This window comes from Taurulus bubalis, assembly GCF_910589615.1.
Source record: "Taurulus bubalis genome assembly, chromosome: 3".
NCBI classification, from domain to species: Eukaryota; Metazoa; Chordata; class Actinopteri; order Perciformes; family Cottidae; genus Taurulus; species Taurulus bubalis.
Window position 1 is genome coordinate 31,967,911 of NC_136591.1, and position 24,281 is coordinate 31,992,191.

The 24,281-nt window shown below is 40.2% G+C and overlaps 1 protein-coding gene across 1 annotated transcript in view; it reads left to right on the plus strand.

The window, feature by feature from the left end:
- The window catches only part of map3k5 (mitogen-activated protein kinase kinase kinase 5), a 61,567-nt gene that overhangs the window by 17,389 nt on the left and 19,897 nt on the right, over positions 1-24,281 (plus strand). Inside the window, exons 3-13 of the mRNA XM_079216274.1 lie at positions 570-593; positions 7,637-7,830; positions 9,762-9,930; positions 11,399-11,505; positions 16,369-16,539; positions 18,327-18,439; positions 19,315-19,474; positions 20,263-20,416; positions 20,576-20,683; positions 21,374-21,426; positions 23,583-23,678. Of these exons, the coding sequence (XP_079072400.1) occupies positions 570-593; positions 7,637-7,830; positions 9,762-9,930; positions 11,399-11,505; positions 16,369-16,539; positions 18,327-18,439; positions 19,315-19,474; positions 20,263-20,416; positions 20,576-20,683; positions 21,374-21,426; positions 23,583-23,678 (1,349 nt within the window). The remainder of the gene's footprint in view (positions 1-569; positions 594-7,636; positions 7,831-9,761; positions 9,931-11,398; positions 11,506-16,368; positions 16,540-18,326; positions 18,440-19,314; positions 19,475-20,262; positions 20,417-20,575; positions 20,684-21,373; positions 21,427-23,582; positions 23,679-24,281) is intronic.

Genomic DNA, 24,281 nt, shown 5'->3' on the forward strand with positions numbered 1-24,281 from the left:
AATGTGACCGACAAAAAATAGGAAATATGATACTGATCGGCCGGTCATTCGTTTGTCATTGCCGATCAGCTGAAGTTTTGTCAATTGCCCATCAATTTCCATTGGTAGCCGATTGATCGGTGGATCTTTACTGGCAGTCTCTATAATCCTATAGTTAGTTAGTTTTAAACACAAGTTGAAGCCTGCAAGGCTTGTTCAAAGATAACTCCCTTTCAGTAGTCGAATATTTGACTTTCTGCCAGACAGTTTTATTGTAAACAAAGTCTCCAGGTCTAACGCACACATATAGAATGTATTTCCTTCCACATAAAACATTTGCAAAACGTACATTGCTTCATACAGCCTGTGGTTTATTTTTATTGGTGCATGTCTGCATTTTGCACATTAATGGCATCAACTGTTGCCATATAATGTGCCACATAAACAGCTTTTAACCAGAAACATTCATCAGATATCATCAAGTGGCCAAAGGTTTAATAAATGCTATCGTCACTATTATCTCTGAATTTTAGCAGAACTAGAAATGTTCCTGTGTAAACTTTAAATGTATTTTTCTCTTCTTCTTTCAGGAGATAATTTGCCAGAAGAACACTGTAAGTACACAAAGCAATCTTTTTTTCCCCTCGCCTTTGCCTTTCACACATTACTCACACATCACACACCGTATGTGCTGCAAAGAATATGTTTCATACAACGTGCAGGGAGCACAGTGTCTAACACTTTGTGTGTATCTCCTTGCTGTGAGAAAGGTTTTCTCTTATTCAACCCACTATTGTTTAGACACTGGCATAAATGTTTCGCAGAATGTAAACTGACAACATCACTTCCATAGCAATGTTTTCTCTTATGGCTGCTGCTGTATGAGCTGTAGTGACGGCATGGGCTTTGATCTTCATAAAAAGGCTCGAGCATTTTTGAAAATTTCACTTGCACAAACTGCAGCATTCAAATGAGGAACTTCAGTTCTTTTCTCACTAATGTCATGTCGCTCCTCATAAAATCTAAATGTTATTTAGATCTACATACTAAAATACAAGTTAATGTGCAGCCTTTTCAAAAAATGCATGTATGTATAAAACAAATTAACAATAAACTTTCATGAACTGAAAACACACAGTGAAAGGTTTGCAGTCTTAAAATTAAAAACACAGACAACTCCCAGACCGGACAACGCCATGGTAGCGACCTGTCAATCACAAAGTAGCCACGTCCTAAAGCATCCCCTGCTTTATCGTCTATTTTACTCTAAATGGGACCATGAATTAAATAATGAACGTCAGCCTCTTTTGAAGAAAACTAGTGACTGAGACTAATGATGAACTGATTCAACTTTTTGGGTTTTGGCCATCGGGCGATGAGTATTGATCCGATACCAGTGTTTGATTAATTAAACTTAAAAAAGTCCTATGCCTTCCTGTGTGAAATGACAGGGATCATTCTTTTATGTGTAAGGAAACATCAGGCTTGATTTAGCCCTTGCTTTCCTAACTTTGTAAAACAAATTGTTACAAATATATTTATAGTTACAAATTTACTGAATTGGTGTTTATTCAAATAATGATAATCGTTTTCCAAATCAGCCTGTTGTCTTTGATTGCCAATCCAGCTATTTGAGTCGGTATCGGACCGATATCCAATATTATTATCAGTATCGGGTCATCTATAATAATACCATGAACTCATGTTTACAATGTTTACTAAGGTATTAAATCAAGTAAGACATAGGGTCATTTTCTCATAGACTTCTATACAATCAAACTACTTTTTGAAACCAGAGGAGTCGCCCCCTGATGGCCAGTAGAGAGAATGCAAGTTTAAGGCACTTGTGCTGTGACTTCCCTTTTCCGACCCGGAGGCTGCCACCTGGTAAAGACTCATTCAAAAAGAATCCCTCTCAGCCATCACTTTTGACCCACTAGAAGTGTGTGGTGGTGTCTGTGTCTACAGTCTGCCTGTATTTCCTTTTTTCTTCTTACTTTGCTGTATTTGGGACGTCTCTGGGCGTCAACAAAGAGCATCTGGGCCCCACATGGGGGTGTAACCCCTAGCCAATAACGGAGCGCAGGGTGTATATCCTGTTCAAATCGTCAAATGCTGCCACTATGTCACGGTCCTCGGCGTCTGATAGGTGCACAGAACCACAAGGCACCGTTTAACGCCTGTGTTGTGTTACAGCGCTGTGTTTTTTATTTGCTTTAGTGTTTCCCCTCTCCTCTCTCGCTCCCCTGCTGACTGCTGCTATCGGTGGCCATTTGACCGAGAGCAGGGGTGAGCCACACACAGCGGCTGCATTCATTCACAATCCAGCAATTTGCCATGTTGGTTTGTTTATTTAATTGGAGACCCATTTATTTCATTTTTTTGGTTGAAAAAACGGTTGATCTAATAATGATTTCTTTTGACAGGTCTAGATCATAAAATGGAAGTGGTTTCCCCAAACCCAAGGGGATCTCGTCAGACTGCAGACCAAATTTCAAAGGAATTTAAATTACAGTGATGTAAAACAGAAATACAGCAAATCCTCTCATTTGAGAAGTTGGAAGTAACAAATAATTTACATCTCTGCTTGACAGATACCATATCCGATTAATTGATTATCAACCAATTATGAGACAGGAGCTGGAGTCCACGTTCAGGCCTGAGATGAAAGGCTTAGGCTCTCCTAAGTGGCTTTTTAGAGAGGAGGGAGGTAGCACTGCGCTGCATGAAACACACTGATCCCTGACACTGACTGGCACCATGTGAGGAGAGCTGATTATCACTCACAGAGTGTGAACTCACTGATCTCCCTGATGTGCACTCTCAGTCTTTGTTTTCTCTCGGTCTTGCTCTTATTAGGGCACTCCATTGCCCTTTACTCGGCTGCATGTGCTCTGAGCTTGCCCTCTGTGCTGCTGAAAGTGCACTTCAAGTGCAATAACAGCAGAGTTTTTTAATATAATTTTGTTTTACATTTTCTATCCCTTTGAGGGGATTTTAGCTGTTTTTTTTTCTGCAATGATTAACAATAGCTGTAACTCGGTTTTAATTAACTTTTATTCCCATGAAAGCCCCTAACCTTTTCAGTTTAAAACACATTTTGGACATCATATCCATAGCAAACCTCCTCTGTGGTAACATCAGCACCTGCCTCCTGCAAGCATGACATTTCAGCCTGCTGTAGTCTCTGTAATTAAACTTTTTATTCAAACTTTACATTTAACCCTTAAAATCAGAACCTTCATCTTTTCTGTGAGCAACCTTTATCCATGAAAATGCCAGTCATGCCAACTAACCCATGCTTCACTTTTACTGTTGCAAGGTCTTGAACGTTCATTTGTCTACATGAAGGATATAATGCTGAATGACCTCCAGCGCAGGTGTTGGCTGCAGTTTAAAGTTCTCCACACCAGATGAGCAAGACACAAAGCCGCTAACGTTACTCTCAATTGATATCGTAGCATACTGTAATGTATAATGTCTGTAGTCTTCTGCCTTGCTAAACTATGATTGGACAATATCTTTTTGTGGGAGGGGTGTTGCTAACAGTTAGTTGCACAGTTGCCCCCCTGTGCTGGTGCAATTTCATTTAAACAAATATATTTAATAGTTATAAATGTATCATTACAGCTGCTTTAACAAAAGCACGTGTTGCTAATTGTATTTAACACACTGAACACTTGGTCATTTTCAGTCGATTTAACATAATTTTCTTACATTCACCTTTTAGGCACTTTCATATAAGATACATACCCATGTTTTACATCATAAATTGCAGAACAATCTATATAAGGAGGCACCATTATCATAAGGCAAAAGTGTAAAGAGAAAAACGTTACAATATGACACTAAAGCTGAAAAATGGAATCTCATTTTTTTTTTTTATTATTCAGATCGCTTGAAAAAAAAAAAAAAAAAACCTAACTTTACTCATGTGGTAACTGTTTAGGTGATGGAAATTGGTTTACCAAAGGTTTTAGATTCACAAAAGTAGTGAAATATATGAATAAAATGGTAGATATATGTAAATAAATGTCTAAAACTAAATTTTTTATTATGGTTTTGAGTAGAAATATGGTCTTTCAGACCTTTCACCAAAATGATAAAAATGGGACTGAGAAATGACTTCATACTGCAGCTAAAGCTTCATGGAGTGTGTGCAAATGGAAAATGACCTTCACAACATTTTTTTTCTTTTGGAAATAAAATTATAAAAAAAAAAAAAAAAAAATACAGAATATATATTGAGAAATATAAAACAGAACAAAAACTAGTCAGACTATTTACAATATACAAGTATGGCTTGCTTTGCTTCAATGGCATATCCTCATGCCATGCCATGCCATTGGGATATGGAGCAGGAGGATGTGGAGCAGGCCAATACTTGCTTCGTGTCCATCCACTTCACATAGACGATGGGGCCATCACGGATCCATCTCATGGAGCCTCTCGGTGACTTCTTTGTGGCTGGTACTCCTCTCTGTAAAATAAAGACTAGTCAGTTGAAAGAAGGATGACGTAACGATTGAGCATACTATGTGCATTTAACTACCGTGGTAGTGGGAATCCAGGTAATTCCCCTCCGTTGGTGCATGTCCAATCACTGCAATTCCAACACATTGCTTTGTAAGTCTTGGTGTAAATATACAGAATGACGCTACCCACAGACTTCAAATCTGCAGCTGCTCACAGATACACACCCTGGGAGCTTTAGGCCTGGCTGGAGGTGACCACGAGTGGTTGCTTCCTCAATGTGTCAGGCCGGGACTCCAATCAGGACTCAAGAGCTGAGGTGTCAGTGAACAGACTTTATTAATGAAAACAAAACCCTCGTAAGGAGGTGGAGGCTAAACAATTCTAAACTCACTATGACAAAAATAACTGAAAATCTCTCCAAGGCAGGCTGTCCAAGAAGTGACTAAACTAAGTACTACAAAACAAAAAGCTAGACTAGGAAAGTTACAACAAAAATCGCTCTTTGAAGGTAGGATAAAACTTACGAAAAGAACTCGGTAGCTGTGAACAAGGCCTTGGCGCTGGCTTAGGTGATCGGACATGAGACGAAACACTTTGGCACAGGACAGAGGGAAGACGCAGACTATAAGCGCATGAGGGTATTGGGGAACAGGTGGAACCAATCAGGGATCAGGGGAGACAATCAGACCGGTGACACATGAGGAAGGGCAAGTGACCTGAAAGAGTTAGGCTTCAAAATGAAACAGGAAGTTACGAGACAAAAACCCAAGACAAACTTCACCGCGGTGTGACACAATGGGTTAATGACTCTCGGAGCCGTCGTATTAATGAACGTCTCACAACAAGTTGTGGTCGGCTCTCTGTGTGTCTCTGTGAAGGTGAGTGAGTAAGCATGCAAACCTCCAATCCTCCTGTAACTGCAAATGGACAGATGGATCATCGGCAAGGCTAACACACACCAGATGACTCACTCGCCGGATAGCTGACTCACTCTCGGTCAGATTCACCAGATTCCCTGTGAGCCAGCGCTGTCACACGTGTCACAGCTGAGAGACGTATTACCTGTAAGTGTCTTGTTACCTGTAAGCGTCTTGCGGCTGTTGGCTTCAAATGACCTGCAGCAGCTCTGAAATAAGCATCGAGAACACGCCTCGTGTGATCCCCATAACCGCACGGATCTCTCACACACACAGAGGAGCTAATTATAGCGGATTTTCCTCTTTTCAGGATTTTGCAACCTGTCTGGTTACACCAAACAGAAACAGGGGTCGCAGGTTTATTTGTGAAAGGCATGCACCACCACTGCAGCCACCGCTGATGTCATAAACCGCTGATGCACAAGAGGAAGTAGTTATCTGCGGATGGCTTTTATTGCTTCAACGCCGCCGCGCCTTCCTTTCAGTTCCTTCTCCTTCTGTTGGCAGTGAGAGCAGCAGCAGTGTGTTCTTTCAAAGAGGCTGCATGAAGAGCTAAATCCATGACAGAATATTAAAGCCGTCAGGATGCAGCTGGGTAGCAGCCCAACCGCCTTCAGACGCTCTCATGTTGCGTTTCACCACACATCTGACATTCTGGGAATAGCACTCCTTGAAAATGCCTCGGCTGTTTCTCGAGGATGTCAAAAGTGGATTTCCTGCCTCTTTCTCTCTGTGCTGCAAACACCACATCCACGTGTTTCCTCATTGTTTATTCGGCTGTGGAAGGCCACCGCAACAGAAGCATCACGACCGCGTCTGGAGAATAATGTCAGGTTAAAACAAATACAGACACAGAAAATACAGAAAATCTTCCCCCAGACAAAACACAGATGTCAAGAATTAGAGCTCAGTAAATAAAGAACACGTTTAGTGCTACTGTACAACTGCAGCTAAAAATGAAACAGACATAAAACAAAATTGCTCTTGCATGCCGCAGCTGCAGCGAATAACAGGGTAGAGATGTGTACTCGGTGAGCAGCAGAGACTTCTTTCTGTCTCTGCTTGATTTTCACGAGCACTAAGTGCAATTTGTAAGTTTGTGGTTGCAAGAAAGCGGCTCCTAACAGGACCGTCGGCACCGATGCAGATCTCCTCCTGTCTGCTGCCTTGTAGACAGGCGGGTTCAGTGAAGACCACGCAACACAAACACTATTGTCTGTGAGGACGGATCAGAGCGGTTGTTACCTGAAACTGTCTCAAACAGGGGAAACGTTGCAGACTTCCTCCAGGCCATCTGCTTCCTCCCTGTAAAATGTAATTTTTTTCTATACAGTAAAATCGGTTGTAAAGAGCCTTTTGTTAAATAGTTTGAATAGATGAGGTAATATGTTGTTGAAGGTTTGTATTTACTGTAGATGCATACTTTGTACTGTAAGGACACGTTTTTTAACTGCTTCTGATACATCCTACTCTAAGTTTGGTTTTTGATACATGTATAGAGCTACTTTAAAATAACTGCATGAATAGACCGATCTTTATTGCATTATAATTTGTAAACGTAAAGGCTCACCACAAGAATCATTTACTAACTACTCTGGAGCCTTCAATCGTACGGCACAATCTTCCTCAGAAGATGGAGTTGCCTGATTGTCATTGAATTGTAATTTTAGTCACTTTCTTTTCCATATTGGCTTACAAGTTGAGAGTAAAATTGGAAATAGAAGTTGACACAACAATCTCTCCCCAAGGTCCATTTACTAGCTGTATAGCTAATTGTATCACAAAATCTACTTCAGCAGATTGATTTCAAGTAAAGAACACAAGGACAATGAATTTTAAGCCAACATGGACGAGAAGTCCAATAAGTGCTTGAAAAAAAATGAAATTACAAGTTCCATGGCAATGGGAAAATCCAGCTGCAAAGGAAGTTGGTGTTATACGATCAGAAATTGCAGAAGAGCTAAATGGACCTTGTGGTTAGACTGTCTAGACAACAATATGTCGTAGTGTCAACATACTATGTCTATTGAAAACGTGAAGATTCAAATACAGATGTTATAAAAAAGATACTGTGTGTACTGTTTGGGTCGCATTAAATCTAATTATCAAGTCCTTTTGGTTTCTCCAAATAAAGCACCCACGTTTGGCTAAAATTGTGCTGATGCCTCGTTCACACCAAAACCACAACGTTATACAAAAAGAGGCCTCTAATGTTTAGATATACCAATAACTAATTCCTGAAACTTTGTCTCTTGCATCAACAGACGTGCTCAGCCAACTACACCTTCATCCCGTACATGGTGACGCCCCACAACAAGGTGTACTGCTGTGAGGGCAGCCTGATGAAGGGCCTGACGGAGCTGATGCAGCCCAGCTTTGAGATGCTGCTGGGGCCCATCTGCATGCCACTGCACGACCGCTTCGTCCAGGTGCTCAAAGTGTCCCAGGCAAACTCCCAGTAAGTATACTGCAGGGCTGACGGCAGTTGGACTGGGCCAAAGATTACACTGTTTGTCATAATCATAATTACCATCCTTCCACAAACATGCTATTCATGCGATCCATTGTCATGAACAAAAGATGCTCCATGAATAAGGATGCTAAACAACATGAATTGAGTTTTAACGTTAGCTTTAGCTTAGGCTAGCTAGCTATATCTCACCTGCTTAAGCTAAATTAGCCTTCCCGTTTATGTGTCATAATTTGACATGCTGTTTTTGAGGAAGTTATACATTTCTAAGCCATAATAATTGTCTGTCTTAATTCACGTTTAACCAAATCTACCGTGGTTACTGCATGCTGGCTTTGAAGGGCTGAATATGATTAGAAGGTGGTTTCCGTGCAATCCTGAAAACAGTAATGACCTTTCATTGTAATGTAAAGGAAACACTTTCACATTTACAGCAATGTGTTTGAGGATGAGGAAGCAAAATATTTCTTTTGTACTATTTTGAGCTGTGTCTGCGAACAAGAAGTTCCCCTGAAGGCAGCATACATTAGTAGGGGGCGGGGCCTATGAGGTCATATGGTAAAACAATGTTCAACTGGTTTTATTGTAAATGCAAGCTGAGGGTTTCAACCTCTTTACATTTACATGACTGATGAGGCAGAAGCCATTAAAGTGTTCTTAAAGATTCAGCTCGTGTTCATGCTTGAGGAGCACTGTGACTGTTTCTCTTTTGTTTCATTATCCCACTCTTACTATTTTTACTTGCTTTACTTTTACTTTTTACACCGCCTCAGTTGCTGGGGTAATATTTTAGGCTTTCCTGCCAACAGGCGATGCAGCAGCCAGTTAGCTCTCGCTCAGCTCCAGGAATAGTGACTCGGGTTTTACAGCCGTATAAAAGAAAACACGTGCACTTTGATAAAGCTGCTGTCTCCTGGATACCAACATGCGGAAAGTTATAACCATTAAGCGAAGCAGAGCGTTTTTAGATCAGCAATCACAGGTAGAATGCATTCTGTACATTGTGTGACAAGGCATGACTACTATTTATAATAAACTATCAAGTGCAAATTTAATTTTGTCTGCTTTACAGCACTGAGACCTGTGTTACCTATATATGTCTTTACTGTTTGCTGATGTCATGTATTTGGCTGGCATTGGCCTTTTTAAAAGGTAAATTTGGCCTTGGTCCAATATAATGGAGGTTTACTTTTAAGCCTATTTAATTTGAGTCCGCTCACTCACATGGAACAAATGTATTATGGTAATAAAGTGAGTCTTTATTTGGCTTAATCACTCCCAGCAAGGATGCACATGACAGAAAAGAGTGGGGAGAGATAATAATCTGCAGCAGATGATCATCGTCACATGGATCTTTGGAAATGTATTCCAAATGTTATATTTAGTCTATTCATCATCATTGCTGTGTTAAACAAATATGAAAGAGCACATGACAAGAGGGTATCCATTTTTGTGTTTGTAAAAAACGCTGCTTTCGGTTCATTGTCTAAATTAAATGATTTCCTTCACAAAATCCAGTGACACTAATATCAGGAGCTGTGAGGCCTCGCCTCACAATAATGATGAAGTCAAACTAAAAACAATATTTCGTACATTTATTGTTTCAAATTACTTTACTAAAAGTGGAAATATTTTAACACATTTATAAAATAATTCCTTTGAAAAACTCATTTACGACGAGCAGAAAGTAGCTCCTCTAGAGAGCGCTCTGAAATTATGTACGGCAGGAAATTAGTTAAAAAACTAAATTGTGTTAGAAATGCCCCTCAGGGAGATATAAACTACCGAACAATTTGGTTAGTATGGTTTTCAGAAAGCAATAACCTTCCTAATTGAGCTAACTTTAAATAATGGAAACTGTTTTTCGATGCATTTCCTAATCATAAATTCGTAAACTTACGTATCTTCTCGTCCCGCAGCCAGTATTTCCGAGAGACGATCCTGAATGAGATCCGTAAGGCCCGGGAGCTGTACACCGGCTTGGAGCTGGCTGCCGAGCTGAGTCGCATCCAGCAGCGGCTGGACAACGTGGAGTGCCTTTCGGTCGACATCGTCATCAACCTGCTGCTGACATACCGGGACATCCAGGTACACCTGCTCTGTGTAGACATCAGCATGTTGTTGTCGTGGGTCAAATTAAGCCTGCTGCCTGAGGATACTTTAACAAATTAGATAATAAGGGGAGACAGTTGGTAGTTGTTGCTTCCTGTTGTTTTTCAGAAGAGAATAGGCACATTGGGAGTGAATTTGATTAATTTCACTATTTCCCTGACAAATACATTTACAGTATTCTTCTTGTTCTGTGCCATAAAGCGACATGCCTTTGTGCTGTCGAACAATCCCTTCATTCTCCTGCCACCATAGAGACAGCCCATGACCCCAGAGGATCATAGATATGTCTTTACTTCAGTGGGAACTTATAATTTAAAATGCAAACCCCCACAAAAAGAATAAAGGAAAACATGCGAATGCACTAAAATGAGGACACAGTCTTCTTAATAAGTCTAAATTTAGGTCCACAACTAACGATTACTTTCTCTATTGATGATTCTGGTGAACATGTTCACCGTTTGACTTTTAAAATGTCCCAGATAATTGTGAAAAATAAAATAGTTGCTGATTGAGAAATTTCAAATCTTTATCAGACTTTCAGCAGCTAACAATATCTAAAATGTCAAAAGTTACATGCAAAGTATTGCTCAATTTCCACCTGAATTTAAAAAAATGAACCAATCAGGATGCACCTCTCATCACCAGATTCAAACCTTGCGATAACCCTGATTTTGCACAACACAAACTTCTAGCCCAACATCCCAAAAGGTTTCTGGGATCCACTATGAAGGTGTCAGACATCTATCCAACCACTGATGCGATGCACCTCTTAAGTTCAAACAAATTGCCAACTCAGAACAGATGATCTGTGTGTGCTCATGTCCCTGACCTTGGCAGAGGAAGCCACTGTACGGGCCTACTGTACACGTTAGAGAGAGCTGACTGCCTCAGCATCAATCCGTCACCGTCATCCCTTTTTACGAGTGCCGCTTTCTCAAACGTGGGCCATCGCAGACCGCCTGTGGAGAGCTCCAGGCGAAGCGTTTGGTCTGCTCGTCTTAAATCTGCCGCTCTTTCCGCACTTTAGTCTCCGCATTGCTATGGCACTCACCGCCCAGATCCTCCCACTCACCATAGGCAGCGCTCAGCCTCATGAATCATTCATTAGAACAACAAGCATTGAGGACGTGCTGAATTATTCAACATGCTTTGGGTACAGTGACTATGTCGCCAACTAGCAGCAACAAAAATATGATGAAGGGGCCTCTCAATTATTGAAGTGCTCTTGGTGTTAAGCAGACAGTTGAGAATCAGACAGAGTGAAGGAAAAGGCATCAGAAACTCTCCCTCAGGCCTCAAAGCAGCGCAGTACCTTCAAGAGTTGCAGCGTGTGTTTGGAGGACATTTGGTGCAGAGATACTTGGACAACCGTCCCACAATGCTTTGCAAATCAGTAGAAAATGCAAGAGGAAGCTAACCAGTGTGTTCCTCACTTATCATGCAGGATTATGAGTCCATCGTGAAGCTGGTGGAGACTCTGGAGAAGCTGCCGACCTTTGACCCCATGGCCCATCCACATGTGAAGTTCCACTACGCCTTTGCACTGAATCGGTAAGATACACCTGGTGACACTTAACCAGCTACATTCAGTTTGACAGCTTTTTATGTCTTTGTTTAATGAGGAGGTTTTGGTTTGTGTGGAGGTTCTTTGAGTTGGTGTCTCTCAACATGTGAACAATGCATTGAAAATAAAACTCAAAAAGAGACATTTTTGATGAACACATGTTAGCGAGGGGATTCTCATTTTCGTCTTTAGATCATCTCAATGCTCTTCTGTCCGTCTTCTCAATTCTTCACTGACATTTGTATGCTTTGGCACAGCCTTGTTACTTTGTATTTTTAGATATCGCCTATGTATTTATTAACGTATTCATTACCAGAATTTCACATGTTGTTTTTAAGCTTAAAGCCTTTGATTGCTTTGGTTGTGTGTGTTATATGTTGACCAGAGTGGCAAGCTGCTGCTAACAATTCTCCCCGTAGGAGTAAATTAAGTTAAATTGAGTTGAAATGAATCAAATTAAATTATTGATGTCATAGCCATGGAAAATGCTTCATGGTTGGTCAGTTGAAGTTGCACCTTAAATCAAAGGTCGGTCCACAGTTTGCAACCTCTGTTCTAAATTTGGACACGGGGAACATTAAACTGCAGGTAACCAGACACAAAACCTTCCAACCAATAGCTCTTGCTAAACTGACCTGAGCATGAGGTCATCTAATGCTTTGCTGTCCCAAACTGTACCGAACAAAGATAGAAGACTTTAGATCTAGTTTAAAAGCTTTCAGCGCCTTTGACCGAACCTTAAGCTTTCAACTAACATCTTTACTTTTGTAATATTTATCTTTTTTTATGTCTTTTAATATAGTTTCTAACGAGTCAATTAAAATGGTATGATATATTTGTAAAGTACTTTTGATTGGCTTAGGTTTAGAATGTGCTCTAGATGTTTTCACAGCAAGATAAATTAGATATTATAATACATTATTAAAACCACTAATGCCATGTTGGTGTTTTTTAACCAAAGCAAGTATTTATACATAAAGACAATAATGTAATTCCTAAGCAAATAAGCACTATATATGGCAATGACACAGCATAACATTTAGAATTTTTGACGGTCAACACTGACTTCAGGTCAGTTGACATCATTTTTTGAGATGGCGGTGAAAAAAATATTATCGCTTACATATACATTTATCAACCAACCAGTTTATCTTGGCTTTATCTGTTTTGTGAGGGTTTCATAAGCAGCAGTGGTGGGAGAACTTTCCTCAAAACTCCAGTTAAATCTTTTTTTTTAAGTTACAAGCGGCAACAAATGCAGGTTAAGGGCTTCTAGCACCAGATATTATTAGTAGCACGTGTGCTGCTACTTTGCTCAGGAAAAAAGACAGATGTACGGCACAGAGAGGTTTTGACTGCCTGTTTCTCACCAGCTTCCTTTCTTGTAAACTTCCTGCGGTTTTCGTGTTGCGACTGCCTCAAACGGCAATAAAGCATGCTGTTCTTTGATTTAGCAGCAATTGCAATATATTTCTGCAGGGTGCCCGTGTGTGTTTTCTCTGTTCCTGTCTGGCATATTACCAGGATGTGATATTGTGTTTACGAGCTCCAGGCAGCAACGCTGAGACATTTTGTCAGACTGACTCGTATGATAAGTGTTAATGACAGAGGACAATCCCTCAGTTTAGTTGAGGCCGTGAGCAGAGACACACATCTGTGGGAGGTCTCCTCCGTGTCAGCTTACCCGTAGGATTAGTCACTGTAGCTACAACAGCGCTTACATGTGATTGTTATGCATTGTGTTCTGATGATTTTTTTTTTCATGTGGTACAAGCGGTATAACAGGATTTGGACGATGATTTATACTTGATTGATACTTGATACCTAATTTTGTCCACCTCTGATTTGATTAGATTAATGTTTTTTTTTATGCAAGTTCATACTTTTTAAAAATGATTTATAATTGACAAATCTAAATGAATGCATACAGAAATGCATGCAATATATACCTTGGGATGATTTTAATTCCTCTTAGCATCATATCATGTATACCATAGTAACTACTATATCCTTTAATATTTCAGTTTGTGCAATTGTTTTTGGCAAAATAGTTTTTTAGCAGGACTTTTTCATCAGGGATGAAAATTAGACAAAATAGACATTCCCAGTTGGTTATTTTGTTCAGTTTCTCCATTTGTTTTCCAAAAACATATTATGCACTCATTTATATTAGTGTGGAAAAATATATTTAAATATCGTAAGCATTGCCCTCCCTGATGCTTTTCTCTGCCTCTGACCCACCTAGATGCCCTAATAATAACCTCCATAGTAAAAACGTGTGTCATATTGTAAGAGATTTTCCTCCATGTTGCCGTCTCCTAGTGAACGGTTTAGTGTTCCCCAATAGAAGATGCCTTTTACATCTACATAAAAGATCATTTTGGACATTTAACTATATTGAAGATTTGAATACGTAATTACTGATATTACACAGCAGTCTTTTAAAAGCCGCCCCTGTCATAAGTTAATGGTGCGTTGTGAGCGATGCACAATAGAGTGATGGAGCAGAACAATCGTTCTCTTTGGAGTTCTGAACCAGGACAAACGTTCCGCTTCAAGTGGACTTTTATAAATCCTTCGTTCTCAGTTCCGACCCAGCAGCGTCCAGCACACCGAGCCCTGAGATGATCAATATTCCGCTTTAACAAACGCGTGACGGGCGCTCTGCCTCTAGAGGATCTCTCAGGTTGAAGTGTGTGTGGACTAATTGGCTTCAGCCTCTTGTCTGCAGCAGGGCGGCGTCGGGCTGCTGGGCTCTTGACAAGAGCAGAGGAAGAATCTCCTCCATCCAAATACCAGTCAGCACTCTGGAGAGAAGAAAGGGAGAAATAGTGAGACGCATTAGGGGGGAGCGCTCTCCCCTCTGGACGGTCTCCATGGCGATAGCTGTCAGCTCATATGTTTTATTTAACTTTCACGCTCTGGAAAGGAGCCACCATTTGTTTATATCACACCTTGTGCCTGTGTGTGAGACTTCTCCTTGCAACACCACAAATTTCTTTCTGAAGTCTGTGTTTTGACACGTTCATTAACTCGAGAACAAAGCCTTGTCCAAATTTCATCCCTCGAGAACAGAAATTTGCCCTCATGGAATAGAGATTGCGAAGCACTCTGCTGCTTAAATTAACATAATAATGAGGATTTTGCTGAAGATATGAGGGACCTTAGTTGGTATTAATGCCCTGTACGTTATATGATAAAACAAGTATGAAGAGAAGCACGTACAAATGTGATAATAATCTTAAGTGATGGTATTATCCCAACCGATTTAATATACCACAGCCATTAAGGATTGATGTATAGCGGCGATTACCGAGGGCACATTGTGCCGCTCCTGTTTGATTCTTGGCTTCGTCTCATTGCTGTGGTGCTCCTGCGCTGCAATACACAGTTCCCCATTGATTTAAAATAGCATGTCCGGTAATGTGATATTTTCTGTTACTTACAGTCTAGTTGATTTAGTTGTTATTTTCAGGGTAATATTTCAGGCTTGAGTTTTGACACAGACATTGTGGTCCACTGCAGGAAAGCCGCCCAAACAAGCAAACAAAAGTCACGTATTCAAACACCCGTTTTGCTTGGTTGGATGATAGTCTGGGCCTCCTGCTGGCCCGGGGTCAGTGCGGCTTCTGCTCAGAGTTCTGGTTCTGGTTTCCAGATTTAGTTTTTGTTTATTAATAGACGACTAATTCATTATGACTCCCCGATTTATCCCTTGTGATATTCCCTGTCTTGTATTTGATGCATTCTTTCATTCCTTGCAGTCCAGTTAAAGTGTCTGGACTGTATGGACTGTGTGGACTGTCTTGTAGCAACTTGTGCTTAGAAGTATTGATTGGACCCTCGTTGGTATAAATGAGGAACATCAGAAACACCTCAGAGTCTCACGCAGTACGAGTCAACGGGCGCCAAGACCAAAACACGGCCTCCAAAATGACCATAAAGTTGATTTAGTCTCTTTTTTTTATCGGTGTCAACAAAACTGAACACTATAGAGTTCATTATGGTAAGATTTATAGCAGGGCTCATGTACTACACTTAGTCAGGTCTACCTAATAAACTAATAACTGGGGTTATCATTGATTACATGCGTGAGTCAGAACATTTATTTATTGAAAATTGCCCAACCCTGGCGCTCATGCTAGACTCTCAGCTGTTGTGAGTGCAACAATGCTATATGAGTGAAATACTAAATCAGTGGAGTACTCTCTTTAAGGTGTCAGGTCTCCACATTCAGGTGTCAGAAAAAATAATAATAATTCTTGAATGCATAAGACTAATTCTATATGTGGATCATGAGCAAATTTGGCCAAATATGGATGTAGTCTATGAAGTGCTTGGGAGTAGAATTGGTTGACAATGTTCTCTCTTTTATGTCTCCCATTGTTGTTACATGAGAGAAGGCGTGTCACCCGTTACTCCCTTCATGATTTGTGGAAAGTGCTTACGTGTCCTTACCGTGTCTTAAGATAGAAAGCAGTGGAAAGGAGTGTTGAACGGAATGTGAAATGCATAAACCAGCCCTTTGAAATAGAATTGATGATCTTTAGAAAATGTGCCAATTGTTATACTTTTCCTAGGGTAAATATTATAACAATATAACAAAATGTCACCTTTTTCAAAACTGAGTGTAATCTACGATGTATCAGTGAATTTTGGAGATTGAAAGACTTGCTAGAGATCGATAAAAAATAATGCATTTCGTTGATGTAGCAGAGGTTAGGATGTCCTGACACCCAAGGGTCCCACATTGCTTGGATAGATATTTTCGCTCCACATGTTTTGCTTCATTGCTGCAGACTGAATTTACATCCTCTCTGACTTTGCATGCTGTGTGTTTGTGAGCGTAGGAGGAACCTGCCGGGCGACAGACAGAAGGCTCTGGACATAATGCTGCCGCTGGTGGAGGCTGAGGAGCAGGTGGCCTCGGACATCTACTGCCTGGTGGGGCGGATCTACAAGGACATGTTCCTGGAGTCCCACTTCACCGACACAGCGAGCAGAGACAGCGGCACACAATGGTGAGATGTCAGCTGAGTCACATACACATGTTGCTCGAAGAAATATTCCGAAGGGCAAGGTGCATGATGGATGTCTCTGAGGTGACTCACTGGATCGTGGCACCACAGGATTAAGAGTTTACTGTGAATGTTGCCACTTTGTTATGTCAGGAGAAATACCACGATGGAAAAACCAAGAGGATTTAAGTGTTACGCTGACAAAGAAAGCTATGATTCAATTATTACAGTGATGTTAAAAGGTCTGCTTTGTGAAATGGTGATATGGTAATATCTACGTGGCTCTTACGGCCAATCAAGCCTCATTTGGAAGATCTTGTTTCTGGAATAAATAGTGCGGGTGCAATGTTTCCCTTTTTTTAATAGCCCTAAAATTGGATGCCTCGTTTAAAGGTTGAAGGTTTTTCTTGCTAATGCACCACTCTACACTACTGACGCCAGTGCAGTTCTCATTGATTTCTTAAAAGGAAGAACATAGTCAATACCAATAGATTAACACCATTGCTTCAAAGATCTATGGAGGTATTACACTGTGACGTGTTTAAAGATAATGATCATTACAGTGTGCTTTTCTGGAGATGGAGTTTATGTAAGGCGTTGTTTAATTCAATGGTTATATTTTCTCACATTTGTCAAGTTTCTGTAAATTAAAGCGCTCCATCGCTTCCCTTAACCACAGAATGTGACCATGGGGTTATGGGCGTTTTTTTTGTTCAGTAAAATGGTCCTACTTTCTAGGTACAAAGGTTGTAGCATGAACATCTCACATAGGTATGACGTATACATTTGAGTAATGCAGTCAGGATAAACATATCTTTATATTTGTCATGTTTCTAAATGTCCTTGCATTCAATGCGTGTTTCAAAACACACATTTAATGAATGATCTTGGATTGCATCATTGAATCTCTTAAACAAACTCAAAATATATGAATTCTTAATTCTTTCCAAATACAATGAGGAAGCCCAGCGATCTTCACAATGTTTTGTTCAAGTCAAGCAGGGGTTTAGGAAATATTTATAATACTTATTTCTTTTATTCAATTATATCATTAAAATGAATGCTCATATTTATATGTATAGAAGTCCTTTCAGACCTGTCTTTTGGAGAGTCATTTTAAATTTAGTCCCGATCTAAACCTGGTTCAGACCTTCAGATCATAAAGCTGGATGTTCACAGCTCTGCCAAAAAAAAAAAAGCAGCCTTCAGGATGTGCTTGTTGCCAATGAGTCAGCAGAGAGTGGAGATGTATGTGGAGGGTTTCCAGCACCTTGATGAATCCAGGAAGGCTGTTCTGATTATAATCAAGGTGTTAGTTGCTACTATCTTGTTTGCGATCTCCCGTGAGTATGTCAGTCATTTGATACGATCTATTATATACGACGGAAGTTAACTTAATAACAGAGCAATAATGATAACAGAAGGCTGCTGGTTGCCTTTATCTGGAAATTGCTATTCAATTGAATAAGCTGCCTGCGTTATCGAGCGTCCATCTGGCTATTATTTTCATTTCCATGTCACAAGTTTGCAGAGGCTCCTAATAACATTCACACCCCTTCCCTCAGCACAACAGATTGCTCATTAAATAAATGAGAATTTCTATGGTACTCACAGTGGCGGTTTGCAGTGTTGTGGTCCCAACTCAATATGGTCGTAATTGTTTTTGTAAGTTGAAGTGTTTCAGGAAGTCGACCGCCCAATGAAGCCATCCTTTGTCTCAGACATGCTTTGGTGTGGAATGACACATTTATTTTTATTTATTGAAGTCATTTGTTTTATTCTGCTTTCAGGTTTAAAAAGGGCTTTGAGTCAGAGCCAACACTTCACTCTGGGATCAACTATGCCGTTCTGCTCCTGGCAGCCGGGCACCAGTTTGAAACATCTTTCGAACTTCGCAAAGTGGGTGAGTGGATGCAGCATTGGAGGTCTGTCTTTGCTCTGCAACAGCCCTTTGCAATCAGTCGGATCTATCCATGGCATGTATTGTATGAAAAAAAAGGTTGAAAATGTGCTCAGGAAATATGATTTGTGTCTGTATAAGGAAATCTGCAAGTTAAAGCTGCACTTGTGAATATCTTTATCCAGACAAAACTGATTTAATTATCATTCTACGGAGTGTTTTAATGTCCTATTATAGTTTATAAACGTATGTTTTTGTTTTAAGGCTCACAATGCTACAATAGCTATGACCACTTGCTGGGAAAGGTAGCATAGCATTGTGCACAGAGCTGAGGGAAACTACAGTGTTTAATGGTAATACACTGTGTGCATCAATACATGCAGCCTCTGTCACATCACACTAAGTCCTTTGATCCCGTGTATTATAAAAAAAAATATTGATTATTGCTGCTTTGATTAAGAAAATCAGATCATACATATAATGATTTTCTTCCTGTTAAGCCCTTGTTCCCAATCCTTTGGGTCTGCTCTGGAATCTGAGACTCAGAGGAGCTCAAGAATGTGGGAAACGGAGCAAGTAGTCCTGGGAATCGGCCTGCAGCTCCCTAAATTAGCCCCACCCTGAGTCCCTCTGGACCCTTGCTTTCTCTTTACACTAATCCTGCCCCCCCAACCAACCTGTCTCTCCAAATGGCTGGTTACTGCAGCAGGAAGTGTAGCAGCAGAAGTCAAAACCATTATCACAATTATAAATAAACATAAACAATAAACAGGCTTTGAGCCCTTTCTTACAGTCTCTCCTCAGCTGTTTTGTCCTTTTCAAAGGGAGTAATACCGATGATCTCCCCATTGTGTTAAATACTCTTTCCTGTTTACCAGGAGTGAAGCTGAGCAGCCTGTTGGGGAAGAAAGGCAGCCTAGACAAGCTGCTGAGCTACTGGGACGTGGGCTTCTTCCTGGGCGCCAGTATCCTGGCCTGCGACAACACCAGGGTCATCCAGGCCTCGGAGAAACTCTTCAAACTCAGAGCCCCCATCTGGTGAGAACGCGGATAAGCCGCTCACAGATCAGCATGCCGTAAAAAAACTAAACATTTTAGACATCCACATCCATCATCAATGGCGCTAGTGTCATCGTGATGTGAAGTGTAGCTCGGCCTTCCCTTGAAACCACAGTGGCATCTGTGGCCAATGTGAGAGGAGAAAATATCACGAGGAACGGACTTTGCTCATTTGAGCAGCACATCTGTCTTCACATGGATTCTGATGAATATATCAGCCTGGTGTTGTGACATTTTGTGAAGAGTTTACAAGTGACTTGCTCTGTGGAAAGAGATGATTTTCCTCAACAGCTTGGAACAGGTACTATAAAAAAGGGTTATATTGGTGGCAAAATGGGAACATAAAGTCCAAAATCTTTTAATCCTTCAACATTGTATAAGACTGTATCTGTTGTACAACATGTGGAGGAGTACAGTAAACCGTCTGCAGCTCCTTTGTTTCAGTGCTTGAGAGCCTGCTGTTCTCTGTTTGTGTTTGTGCTGTGAAAACTCTTTAAGTGTCCATTAATGTCACAAAGAGAAATGAGTCCCAGCATGGAAACATAATCATATGGTATTGTTTGTTTCTGTGATCCTTCTTGATCTATGCTCATCGCTTTGAGAACAATATACACATGCAAATTATCTGCCAGTAAGTTATTTTCTTTGCAGATGTTTTTCCTGATGAGAAATGGGACGTCAGCAGTGTGGCAGTGACATTTGGTTACATATTTATCTGGGCTCAGTTAATTATTGTTTTTTCTCTGATTCTCTCTGGTTGGTTTCAGGTATCTGTGCTCACTGGTGGAGACCATCTTGATCTACCAACAGTTTAAGAAACCCGGCGTGGAGCAGCCGGCCCCCAAGCAGGAGCTGGTGGACTTCTGGATGGACTTTCTGGTGGAGGCCACCAAGAAAGACGTCTCCTCTGTCCGATTTCCCGTAAGCAACTCCTGATGCAGCTCTCACAAAGTGTGGATCATATTTACTGGACAGATATCCGGTTCAATATGCATATTAAAGCAAGCAAACAACAAAAACGACGATGCATGCTCAACAAACTTGAATTGTCATCATACAACATGTATATCTATATTCCAGGTGTTGATATTAGAGCCCACTAAAGTGTACCAGCCTTCCTATTTGTCCATAAACAAAGACGTGGATGACAACACGGTGTCTATCTGGCATGTTGCTCCTGATGACAAGGTGGGTGTCCAACATTTATATCATCCAGCAACTCTGACACTTAAGTTTGAGCAATTATTTTTTGCAAATATTGATTAAAGCAGATATAAAGGCTATCAGTTCACTCAGACTACTTTGAAAGTTGAATTATTATCATAACACCCACAGAATATGCTTGTTTCTCACTGTCTGGCATGCATTGCTTCATCACATACATGCTCCGTATCCTGCTGAAAGTAACCATAGAAACACTACTGATGCATTATGTAAATGCTGAAACTAATGAATGGGTTAATAAAAGATACTCATCACGTTTGACAACAGAAGTCAAAAGATGTCAGTTTTTCTTTTTTGTTATCCGAGCGATGATAGGCTCTTGTTTCTTGTCATGAAGACCTTTGCGTCTGCTTATTGATTGATTTTCTTATATCGCAGTACGTTATTGCTTACTTACACGACAGCACATAAATAACAGCGGCTGCTCACCAGAAATTGATCCTATTCAACTTACTACATCAACTACACTGACTTCATGTCGCCAATGTAATAATACATGTAATAATGTCTATTTTATTACTATCGGGTCAATCGACATATTTTAGATAATGATTCTACTCTAATACTAAAATCAATTTGTTACGATCAGTCAGTGTATTGATTGGTGTAACCTCTCCCAGAAGCTGATGTTATTTGTTTTGATCTCTCCTGAAGCAAAAGGGGATTCACGAGTGGAACTTCAGCGCCACATCAGTACGAGGTGTCAGGTCAGTGTCTGCTGCCTAATAACACGCTCGTATTGCAGCGTAATCGTGACGTGACAACGACCTCACACAGAGGGTCGTTGGTTTAGATTTATCATCAGATGCTGGGTAGGAGGGAAAGTGTTTGGCTCCAGTACGTATCCAAAAGTTACCAGACAAATGTATTGTAGAGAGGTTGAGAGGGATGTCCCGATTATTTTTAACCTATACTGCTTGTGTTATGTCTTTTCATCTCTCAAGTCTGTCAATATTGGCATGTTTTAATTGCAAAAAGATATTTTCAAAACAAGTGAATAGATCATTTAAAATGACTTCTCATCTCGCGAGGAAGACTTTCAAATCAGTGAAAAAAAAGTATAAAATAAATACACAATTGTACACAATATTTTTTTATGTAGTCACGTGATATGTTGTAGCAAAGTGCCGTCCCATTCATATTTACACCATCAAGCCCTCACAGCCTCTCACACTCAACCACTTAGCAGGTGATGTCAGTAAGTCCAACGCTAGACATTGTTTTCATTAAAGGGACAGTGTCTGGGATTTGGTGGAAACTAGTGGTGAGGTTGCAGACTGCAACCGACTGAATACCCCTCCGCTCACTGCTCTCTTCCCAAGGCTGCCATAACATGAACGCATGGGTGCAAAACTGTGGTAACGCCCTTCCCCTCAGCCAGAGGCCATCCTTACTAAAACAACACTACTTTAGGAGCAGAAGTCAGAGGGCGGATGGCTGTACCACGGTGTTGCTCTCTGTGGCTCACATTACTGCAGTTTCACAAGCATGTCAGAGAGCTGCAGGTAACATAATAACGCTAAAGGCTCTCTCTAGAGCCAGTGTTTAGTTTGTCCTTTCCGGGTAGAAACGTGGCATGGCAACATGGGAGACTCTGAGAAGGAGAACTGTTCCTTAGAGATATGAAGTGTTCATTCTTTGCAATGTAAACACAATGATTCTTAGTTTTAGCTGATTATACACAAATAATAATAATAATAATAAACACATTTATAAATACCACATTCCATTCCTGCTAATAGATCCACTTAAATGCTACATATTGGCCCTTTAATGTGGAACTAATGTTTATATGCATGTCATTTATATGGGTTTTTATCTATGCTCATACTGTTTACGAGTATTCCTCTGCAGAGGTCTCGCTTAAAAACTTGTTTGAATATATAACTAATTATAACATTGTTCCAAGATATTAATCTATATATGTATTAGAAATATACCAAATGAAAACAAGTGTTCAATGAAAAATCTCATGATAAAGTGTAACAATACAAAATAATAATTGTATAATATAATAATATGAGTCAAACAAATATCTGAATCTACTGCTAACTTTAAATATGTAAAGGTTAGGGCCTATGTTGCATGTGCAGAGTTATCAAAGCATGCACAAAAGCATTGTGAAAAGCATTTTATTAAATGCATACTGTGTGCAGATCTGAGAGATTTTACCTCTCGCCGCTCCAAACTGTATCAAAGTGCTCCATTAATAACACAGACCGTCTGCCATGGACAGTTTTCATGATGTCTCTCTCTCTCTGCGTCTCCTTTTCCGTGGTCCTCAAAGGAATTCAGTGTCAGATCAGTGGAGGGCTGTGCTCACATGTTGCTAGGGAACGACTCATTCTCCGTGCCCACTCAGCCTGCAGACAGTCAGCAGGACACAATCGCTCTTTACGCAACAATACGACCACACATGCAGTCTCTTCGAAGCCCCAATAGGCAGCTCTGGCCTTGACAGACCTGCTAAGAATTGGACAAGGGCTCATATCAGCGGATACAAGTTTCCATTTAGCTGTTGAATTGAAGCTCTCCACTTTTTGTGCAGAAATTCAGCATCATTTGATTGTACAATTTGCAAAATAAGTTTTTGGTGTTTGTTCTAGATGTTATCCAGAAACCAACTCTCATACTCAAAAAACTGCATATTTACTGTGTCTATCAATGCTATTTGTTGTTATTGCATCCGGCATTCGTAACATGTGCTGGAGTTTATATATTGGAGTGACAAACTATCTTTTATTTCATAGCCAGAGATTTGATGGCTGATGTCATAAGTCCAGTAAAAAGGTTTCATTCATTCTGTGTCATATCTGCCCTCATGGGATAGTCGTCTAACTAACTGTGGTCCGTCTCTCCTCAGCATCTCCAAGTTTGACGAGCGCAGTGCCTTCCTCTACGTGCTCCACAATGCAGAGGACTTCCAGATCTATTTCTGTACAGAGATGCACTGTAAAAGGTCTGTGCTCTGTCTCTCTGTGTTTGAAACACAACCTTTATGAGCTTAATAATGTCAAACAAACAGTCGTGTTAACACTATGCATCTTTATTGGATGTGATGAAATTGATTGAACCTTCCTCTATTAATGTATCTTATTTATTAGTTATGACACTTAATCTAAAAGGAGGACTTTAAATCAGCTCTGTGACCCTTTATAGTGATAGTGATGCAGTCTTTATTTAATGATTTATTGATGGTTAAGCATTGTAAATCAGTTGTAAGCCATCTAAAAGAACAACCTTTGGATTGCCAGGCTGTGAAAAATATTTATAGCTACTTATCTTCAGGAAAATAACTACAGCGGGTCAAGACCAAAATATAGTTGTCAACAGAGTATTAGGCATTTATTAAAGGCACAATGAGTAGAACTTTCCTGGGGGAAAAACATGTACAGACTCATAAAAAAACTGATTCCTTAATACTAATTTATGAATGAATTCAAATATTTTACTTAGAAAACCGTCTATTTGGATTTATGTGATCTTTTTTATACATGCATTTGAGGGTTCACAATTTCAGATATAAAAACAACCTGCTCTAACAACAACTTTTACTCACAAG